This window comes from Colius striatus, chromosome 23 (assembly GCF_028858725.1).
Source record: "Colius striatus isolate bColStr4 chromosome 23, bColStr4.1.hap1, whole genome shotgun sequence".
NCBI classification, from domain to species: domain Eukaryota; kingdom Metazoa; phylum Chordata; class Aves; order Coliiformes; family Coliidae; genus Colius; species Colius striatus.
The window spans coordinates 3,341,639-3,350,941 of record NC_084781.1 but is presented as its reverse complement, the minus strand read 5'-3'; the positions used below and the strand labels follow the sequence as shown (position 1 = coordinate 3,350,941).

Sequence of the window (9,303 nt, the reverse complement as noted above, 5' to 3'; positions counted from 1 at the left end):
GCCGCGCGGCTGAGGGCAGGTGCGGCGGCGGCGGCGGGATGGGCGCAGCGGCAGCGGGCGGCGGCCGGCCCTGAGCCGCCCCTCCCGGCCCTCAGCCGCCCCTCCGGCCCAGCCGGCCCCGCGGCGGCCCGGCGAGCCGAGCGCAGCCCTGCCGCGGCCGGCCCTGCCCTGCCCTGCCCCAGCCGGGCGGCCCGGCGGGCGGAAGATGCTGCGCACCGGGGGCCGGTAGTACTATGATTTGGTATGTGGCCGCTTTGGTAGCAAGTGTGCTCGGCGCCCGCGGGCTGCCCGTGCAAGGTGAGTGCGGCCGTTCCGCTCCGGGATACCCTGGGGTGCGTGTGTGGGGGGGGTGGCCCGCCGGGGTCTCCGTGTGCCGGCTGCGGGCCGGGATGGCGGGGCTGAGGCGGCGCGTCCCGGAGCTCGCAGCGGGAAGGGGTGTGGGGGAGGTCGGCATGCGACGCGTTGCGGCTCCGGAGGGGGGTTTGCATCCTCGCCGGTGCCGGTGCAGCGGGGCCCGAGCGCTGCCCGTGTGCCCGGCGCGGCTGCTGCAGCCCGGCGCGGGTTGTTTCTTCGCGGGGAGGGGGGCACCCGGCGCGTCTTTCCCCCGGAGGGGTTTTTTTCGGCTGTGACCTCCCGGAGGGCAGCGGCTGCAAGTCGGGAAGTTGAGCTGCCGGCATCTTCTCTCAGCCGGGGGCTCGGAAATTCCCGGTGGGAGAAGGGAAGGGGTGTGAGCCCTTGCTGGGGGGAGAGACGGGCAGTGCAGCCCCCAGCCGAGGCCGGAGCGCGGACAGGGGAAGGGCAAAAGCGGTTCTCGCTCCCCGGTTTCTTTTCCCAGCAGGCAGCGTTTGCCCTTCCCTGCAAGGGTAGCCCGGCTGAGCAAGGAGAAATGCAAGAAAGGGATTCGGTGCCTTCCCCTGCAGTGTCCTGGCTGTGCCCGTGTGCTCCAGGCTGAGGGTTTGGGGGTGACTTTGCTCCCCCTCTGCCCAGCGGGGAGGCTGCCCTTCTCCTCCCCCCCACCTTCACTGCAGGCTGGCTGCTGCACCAGGGTAAACTGAGGCACAGGGTTGTCCAAGGTCAGGAGGGAGACAGGAACAGGGAATAACCCTGATTTTCCTGCTCTGGCTTCTTTCCCTTCAACTGCCAGCCCCCTCCTTCTCCCCCACCCATCCCTGCAGGTAGAAGCGGAGCTGCCTGCTGCAGCACCATCTCCCATCTCTGCTACCGTTGTCTTGCTGGACACAGAGTGCTCCCCACACCCTGGTGATCCCTGGCCAGGATGACACCCATGAGGTTCTCCATCCCTGCCCGTGGGGATGCAGTAGCCACCAGCAGCAAGCGATACCCGGGTGGGCAGCCAGCACAGCTTCCCTCCCCGCGGCACGGGGGAACACCGACTGTGCGTGCAAGGGGGCACCTTGGCACGCAGCCTTGCTGCATCACAGCACTCCTCAGGTGTGTAGGGGCACATCTGCACCCTGCCACCGTCCGTTGGCATCCCTGCAGGTGGAAGGGAGGGCGTCAGAATAGGGCCCCTCTTGCAGTGGCCGGCCGCTGCCTGCCTGAAGCGCATCCTGCGGCGTGGCGAGGCGGGGGTTTGCAGCAGCGGCTTGTAGAGGGTTTGTTGTAGCGGCTTGGAGGGGCGGGTTTGGCGCTCGGGAACTCGGAAAGACCCTGGAACATCTTGGGATGGTGTTCCCTGAGCGGTGTGCTGGGTGGGTGGGTGGGTGAGGGGGACCCCAGGCGCGGGGGTGCTGTGCGTACGGAGCGGCGTGTACGTGATGAATGAGCGCGCTGTGAGTAATGCGGGGGTGGGTGCCGGGCGTAGCGGGCGAGGAGGCGCTGCGGGGCCGGCCTGGCCCCCGCGGGAGGGCTGCGTGGGGATGACGGGCACCTTGGCCCTGCCACCAGCCCCCTCCTCGTGATGTGTCACACCCCAAATCGCATGGGGGTTTTGGAGCAGGACTGGGGCTTTTCTGCTGGCCTCCCTCCTTGCATGAGATGCAACTGGGCAGCCCTCTTGCCTGACCTGGCTCTCCGGGGCTTTCCAAGCGTTAATCGGCTCAGGGAGGGAAGGAGGGTGCGTTATCCCCTCTTAGGGCGTGGAGGGAGGAGAGATGGGACTTGACCATGCCGGGCGTGGGTGTGGGAGGAGGGATCTGGCCTCTTGGCATTCCTGTGACGCCGAGGGGCATTTCCTCCCTCTCCCACGAGTGTGATGCAGCGCTGCACGGGGATGCTGATGGATGCGGCACAGGCACGGGTTGCTCAATGCAGGATTTGGCTTTGCCAGCCCCGGGTGAGGGCTCCTGTGGAAGAGGTTTCCCCCTGGACACCGTGGTGTGGTGACCTTGATGGTGGGAGCAGCTTGCCGTGCTGGTGCTGCATCCCCTACTCGCTCCTGGCACAGGGCTGGTGTCTCTTCGGCCGTGGAGGGGTTTGGACCAGCAGCTGCCGGGTTTGGCCCTGCTCTCCCTTTGGCAAGGGGATGGTTTGGCACCAGGAGCAGCCAAGGGAATTGGCCCAACTCCCATTTCCATCCTTCTCTGGGGGATTTTTTGCTCCTCTAGACCTGTTGGAGGGGAGCACGAGGGTTGTGCACAGCTCGGTTCTTGGCTTGGCTCTCTGGAGGGTTTTTGCGGTGATGGTATCCGACTCGGTTGCCTTTCAACTTGGAAGATGCAGCTTTTGCTGATGGTGGGTGGACCCTGCAAGTTCCTCTCCGGAGCTGCAGCAGGATGGGTTTAGCTCCTATTCACCTCCAGTCCTCTGCCTTGGAGGTTGTGGCTTCAGACTGGACCAGAAGCCCCGGTGATGAAGCAGCGGGTTCAGCCCCGTGCCGTGCCGATGGAAGGAGTCCTTCCCTCTGCCTTCCCCTGCAGTAGGCATCTCCGGAGCTGGGAGCCCTGAGCAACCAGCTGGCCTTTGGAAAAACAACTCCCTTCCTCCTGCTTCGCAGTGGAGAAGCTGGCGTTGGTGGGAGGGCTGCCTGAGCCAGGAACAGTGTGATTCAGGAGCTGCTGGCGGGCAGCTCGGAGCGCTGCCTGCGTCCCAGACGGATGCTCCGCACCTCTCCGTGGCGAGGGCAGCACCATTTGTGTCTGGGTGCAATGGCTTAGGTGGCACAGCGCCCTGGCAGTGCTCTCAGGGTGCAGGAGGTCTCCTATGGAAGTGGTTTCGGCTGCAGCCTCCATCACAGCTGCTTGCTCAGTGCTGTGGCACAGGGAGGATGCAGGTAGCTGCTGGTCGTTGCTGGGAGATGATGGTTCCTGTGAGACAGCTGCTGTGTGGCACGTGGGGATGCTCTGTGCTGGCTTGTGTTTAGAGGGAGGAGTTGCCAGAGACCTCTGGGTGGGACTGAGGTGACCCCAGGGAAGCTGTTTTCTTGCACGCTGCATCTCTCTGAGCGCCAGCCTGCGCTAACACACGTGCTCACCGAGCTGCCACCCAGATGGACGGGGTCCCACCTGTGACATCCTGGAGAGGGGGGACCCACCGTGTGGGAGTGGGGCTGCTGTGGGGCATGTGTGCTCCTGCCTGCGTGGGGATGATGCTGGTGGTCCCACAGGACACCCATCATCCCCGGGGATGGGGTTCAAAGTCCCCACCTCTGTGAGTGCGGGGCACTGGTAGCTAATCCTGCTCCTCCGGTGGCCCCACATGACCTTGAGGCCCGTCACTTGACCTGCGCGTCGCCCTCCATCCATCTGGAAAATCGGGTTTAAAACGCAGGAATCTGCGTTCAGAGCCCAGATGCTGCTTTCCAGCTGGGGGAGGGGAGGAGGGCTGTGCTCCCAGCCCCGGGGCTGCCCCGTGCCAGGGGATAAGAGGATGCTGTTGGGGGCTATGAGTACCCATGGGTGGGCAGGGAGTGGACCGTGCTTGCAGTGACAGGGAGTGCAGCCCTCACCAAGCTGTTTGGGGGAGTGGGGTGGGGGGCAGGAGGCTCCCCCAGCGGCCTGGGTCCCTGCTGTGGGTGGGCCCCGTTCCCCACCCCACACTGTGGTTGCTGTCTTCCTCGTGTCATGGCACTGGCTGCCTGCTCTCCTTCCCTGCTGGCCTCTGTGTGCCACGCTGGTGGCCTTGCCCTCTCTGTATCCTGCCTCAGCAGATCTGAGTGGGATGTGTCAGAGCCCATCTCATCTCCGCTTGGCAGGGAGGAGAGATTCCCCAGGCTCGGGGCCCTGTGCATGCTCCCTCAGCTGTCCCTACAGCAGGGGACAGGGATGGGGATGAGCACCAGGGGAGGCAGATAGATTCCTCTCTCTGACCCCAGGGCATGGGTGTCTGGGGCAGGGCAGCCTCCCTGCTCTCTTCACCATCATCCCTGGGCTGAGTGACTAGTGTTTATCCCCACTGGTACAGCACTATTTCATCTGGAAGCCTTTTCTACTGCAACCACATCCTTCTCAGGAAGCACCTGCAGGCAGGGTCATGCTTCAGCGAGTGCACCTGAGGTGCTCAATCCCCCCAGCTTCACCCAGTCCCCTGTCACCTTATGCTTTTGCTCTTGAGACAGGAGAAACTGGATGCCCAGCCTCGGGAGAGGGGTCTTCCCAGCCTTGGCATCCCCATGGCGGGGAGCCCCGCGGTGGCACCATCTCTGCACGGCGGCAGCAGCCTTCCCTTCCTCTCCCTTTGGGATGCTGTTCAACTCCACCTCCGCATCTTGTATTCTTGCCTCCTGGCACACGGCGTGCTTTTATTTTTCCTGGATCTGCTTGGATGACGAAGCCTGTTGATTACTTATTTTCCTTTGAGGCATCCCCCCCAAGCTTCACGCCAGCTCCCGCTCCAAGGTGGGGTTTGGGGTTCACCGTCCCCGTCGCGACTCCCCGGTGTCGACCCTCTTTCCAAACCACAGGTTTGAGCCTCGAATCCCCTTGTCAACTTGGCTGGGAAAAACCAAGTGAGTTTAAAAATACCTCGTCTGTTTGTGCTCTGTTTCTTCTGGCGTCTGCGGATTGTTTTCAAGCATTTCACCACAAATGTGGGGGTGAGACACGCTCCTTTGAATCGAGAGCTGCGGGCTCCGGCGCTCGCGTGCCTTCGGTGGCCAGCACTCAAAAGCAAAGCCCGGTGAGGGCTGGTAGCTCAGGGTTAGCGGCTTGGCAAGTTGGGGAGACCCAAAGAGGTCTGCAAAACATCTCCCTGCTGCTTCCCTGCCGTCTCTGGGAGCGGGGACGGGAGGGCAGGACAGGGAGGCCGGTGGTGGGGCGGGTGGCAGCTGGGGAGAGCCGGGGGCCGGTTTGGCGCCGTGGCTGGCAGTTGGCCGTGCGTGTGGGGAGATGATGCTCAGCCGTGCGTGCGATTCCCCACCGGCCTCACGATCAGACACCGGCGCTGTCAGCTGCCGGCCCTGACCTATTTTCCTCTGCCTGGGCGGCCCCGGCCACGCGTGGGTCAGGCTCAGCCACTGACCTGTTCCCACCCCAGGGACGTCACCCACTGGTTTGCTGGGGAGCCAGTCAGGGGCTGCTGGTGTTGGGCTGAGACTGTGACTCCCTGGTGCCCATCCTCAAAGTGTCTGGATGGCATCTCGGGTGGCACACTTCTGCAGCTGGCCAAGCAGCAGCATCCCAGGCTGTGTTTGGTGTTTGAGGAGCTGAAAACCAACATCCCACCTTGGTACCTAAGGAGCTGGTGGGCTGGGGCAGGTGAGGGACTTGGGAAAGGGCTGGGGTGCTGCCTCTTCTGTTCTCTGCTGCCAGGGGAAAGCAGGACAGCCCCTGGCAAGGTAGTTAGGTGCTGGGGTCCTGCTCACTCGGGAAGCGCGCGTCCTTGGATGCTCTTGAGCAGCACGTGATAGCTGCTGTCCTTGCTCTGCACGGGGAGGGGATGTGCAGGCAGGAAGGGGGGTTTCCCAGCCCTGCAGCACAGCCCCCCTGCCCTGAAGAGATGTAGTGGGGTTGGGGTGAGCCCTCAAAGCTCTTTGCTGGGGAGGACTGACACTGTCCCCACTGAGCTGACAGGTTGAGAAAGCCTGAGCTCATCGGCAATGCAGCGATAACGAGGGATGGAGAGGTGCAAGAGCATCGGCAGCAGGGTGCAAAGCGAGGGGCGTGTGTGTGTGTGCATATTGCACGTGTGTGCACTGCAGTCCCCCCACTCAGATGGGGTCAGGCAGGTACGTGGCGGTGCAGGACCCCCGTAGTGGGGTCGGGTGCCTGCAGCGGGTGTGCCATGCAGCGTCTGCTCCTCGCAGATGGTTGGTGGCTTTGTGCCCCACTATTGCCCTCTCTACTGCCACCAGCCAACCCTGGTGCCTGGTTAAACAGCCCCTAGCCAGCCCTGGTGCCTGGCTTGCCGGTGCTGCGGGCACTGAGGACATGCCGTGCGGCTGACGGGCTGTGCCCCTCTGCGGTGATGCACCTTGCAGTGGGGAGGGCGTTTTGGCTGCTGCCAGAGCTGGCTCTGCCCATTCTCCTTCCCATGGGGGCACTCGGCTGGTGAGCCCGTGGTGGGGCTGGGGGGGGGCACGGCACAGGCCTTATGCCGGTATCCGGTGCCAAAAATAGCCGGTGATGCTCGGCTCCCGCGGCGGGGAAGCGGTGATGTCACTCGCCGCCAATCACTGGCGGCCCTGAGGAGCAGCGCGGAGGAGTGGGAACGTGCTTCCCCGAGCATCCTTCCTTCCCCGAGCATCCCCCTGCAGCAGGCGGCGGCTGGGTGTGCCAGGAAAAGGGGGAGACTGTTCCCTGAGGGGAAGGGAGATGTGGGGCTGAACCCTCTGACTGCAGTTTTGGGGAACACCCTCTGACTTCCCCCAGCCCTGGGTTTTCCCTCTCCCTTTCTAAAAGCCGTGCTGAGGATGCAGCTTTGCTGCTGGTGGTGAGAGCAGGATGATGACAGGCTGCAGCTGAGCGGAGGCACAGCCAGGGTGGAGCAGTGCCTTCGTTTGAGGCTCAGACCAAACCCCTCTGTAATTACCCCAGGCTGGAGGAGCAGGGTGTCAGACTCGATGCACAGGTTGCAGCCAGGTTCCAGGCTTGGGGCTCTTGGGGACGCCTGAGGATGGGCAGGCTTGGCTGGAGCATTGCTCTGGGATGGGAAAACCCGGGACCCCTGGGTTGGCATAACAGAGCTGTTGGTTGGTGGTCCCTGCGTGCTCAGTCCTGCTTGCTGGAGGATGCAGGGGCACAAGTGGGGCTGTACAAGCAGCCCTTTCCCGCACTGCAGGGATGTGGGGCAGCCCTGATGGTGCTGCTAGGTGAGGAGCAGTGCTGAGTTTGCTCTGTATAGCTCTTCTGATGATAGCAGGGGGTCCTCAACCTCCTTCCCTCTGCCATGGGGTCACTGAACATCACTTATGCCTTGGTGCAGGGAGTGGGAAGCTATCCTGGAGCAGTGGGTCACCATCCTGAGTCCTGTGGTAGCTGGAGCTGGGTGGAAGGGCTTGTGGAGCACCCCTTTGGTTTTGAGATGGGGGAGACCCATCCCTTGGTTGATGCCCTGAGTGGCTGGGAACGAGTGTCATCTCTGCTGTGATTCTAGTGGGAGGGAGAGTCTCGGTCCTCAGGCTGTCGCTGCTGTGAGGTGCAGTGGTGGGAGCAGCCACGGTTCCTTCCTTCCCTCCCCTCGCAGGTGCCCTCGGCTCGAGGGAGGAGCCCGAGTTCGTGACCGCTCGCGCTGGCGAGAGCGTGATCCTGGGATGCGACGTGATCCACCCGCTGACGGGGCAGCCCCCTCCCTATGTCGTGGAGTGGTTCAAGTTCGGCGTCCCCATCCCCATCTTCATCAAGTTTGGGTTTTACCCTCCCCATGTCGACCCGGAGTATGCCGGTGAGTCCCGGCGTGGGAGGGACGGGGACGTGCCAGGGCCCGGCTGCAGCGCAGCCTGTGCCGAGCGGCTCCGCTCGCTTCTCCAGCAGAAACCGTGCAGGCTCTGCCTCTTGTTGCTCGCTTTCCACCCAGTTGGTTTTAATTAAGCAGCAGTGCTAGGAAGCCAGCTGGGCTGCGTGGGACGGGAGCGAGCGAGGCAGAGAAACCCGGGGTGACGCGTGGTGGCAGCGGCGGCGGCTGCTGTTCCTGCGCCGTGGGCCTGGAGTGGGGGGAGAGGCTTGGATGCAGTGGGGATGGAGCTGGAGCGATGTGCTGGGCAGAGGTTGCAGAGCTGTAGAGCCCATGTGGCTGCTTGCCAACCTGCTGTGTGCCGCCTGGCTCACGTGGCTGGTGGCTTCTGGTGGAGCGTCTGGGTGGAACAGGCCTGTTTCCATATGCAGTTCCCTGGGTCCTCAGGCTCTGCGAGGCTTCCTTCACCCAAATTGCACCCCTGGGAAATGCTACAGCAAGGAGGATGCCAGCACCTGAGCCTGGGCTGAGCGCCCCCCCAGACTTAGCTCATGAATGAGTGATGCCAGAGGGCAGTGGCCGCTCCACTGGGGTGGAGGTTTGGGCTGTTTTGATGCTGGTCTGGTTTTGTGGGTTATGCACAGAGTCACCTGAGGGCTGCCCTGCTTTTTGGGCCAAGGAAAAGCTTTGGGGCACGCCTGCTTGTTGGCTGTATCGCCGCCAGCCCCCAGCTGGGAGCATAAGGCCAGTGTCACTGCGGGCAGATGCCACTCGAGGCCCCTTGCCTGGCCATGGCAGCTTGCTCTGCTCTCCCCAGACGGGCGAGCATGTTGCTGGCCGACTGCAGCCAACAGCACCGTGCCATGAGGCTCGACCAGCCCCAGAACTGGGGATGCTGGGGCTATACCGGGCTGGGGTATCCTCAGAGGGGGCTGGTTGGGGGCTATCACACAGGGCTGGGGGGCCACCCAAGCGACGGCTGTGCTCTCCCCGCAGGCCGGGCCAGCCTGCACGACAAAGCCTCGCTGCGCATTGAGCAGGTCCGTTCCGAGGACCAGGGCTGGTACGAGTGCAAAGTGCTCATGCTGGACCAGCAGTACGACACCTTCCACAACGGCAGCTGGGTCCACCTCACAGTCAATGGTGAGCTGGGCAGGGGGGATGCCCCATCCCTGGGGGGCTCCTGTGGGACCAATAAAGGTCTGTCTCCTTTGGGCATGTGCCTCTTGATTACAAAGAAGGTCTTCGGGCATCTTCAGGACCTTCTGGTGGGCTATTTGATTTTGTGTCTTAGTCTACATCTGCATCCTGGATGTCTGAAGAGAGTTGACATCTGTATCTTGGATGTCTTAAGATAGCTGAAGCAAGCACGAGTTAAGCCTGTAAAAGGATGGCAACTTTCCACTTTAAGACCACATGCATCACCAAGATGGGCTTTCCTTTGCTTTCTGATTGATGCTGGACCTTGATGGCATCAGCACCTCGCAGCCAAGTGAGCCCAAAGCCACCCAGCCA

General features: G+C 63.2%; 1 protein-coding gene across 1 annotated transcript in view; it reads left to right on the top strand.

Annotated features, from left to right (window-relative positions):
- The first annotated feature begins 233 nt into the window (after nucleotides 1–233).
- Nucleotides 234–9,303, top strand: part of IGSF9B (immunoglobulin superfamily member 9B) — a 39,065-nt gene continuing 29,995 nt past the window's right edge. Inside the window, exons 1-3 of the mRNA XM_062014205.1 lie at nucleotides 234–297; nucleotides 7,582–7,779; nucleotides 8,785–8,931. Coding sequence (XP_061870189.1) covers nucleotides 234–297; nucleotides 7,582–7,779; nucleotides 8,785–8,931 — 409 coding nt within the window. The remainder of the gene's footprint in view (nucleotides 298–7,581; nucleotides 7,780–8,784; nucleotides 8,932–9,303) is intronic.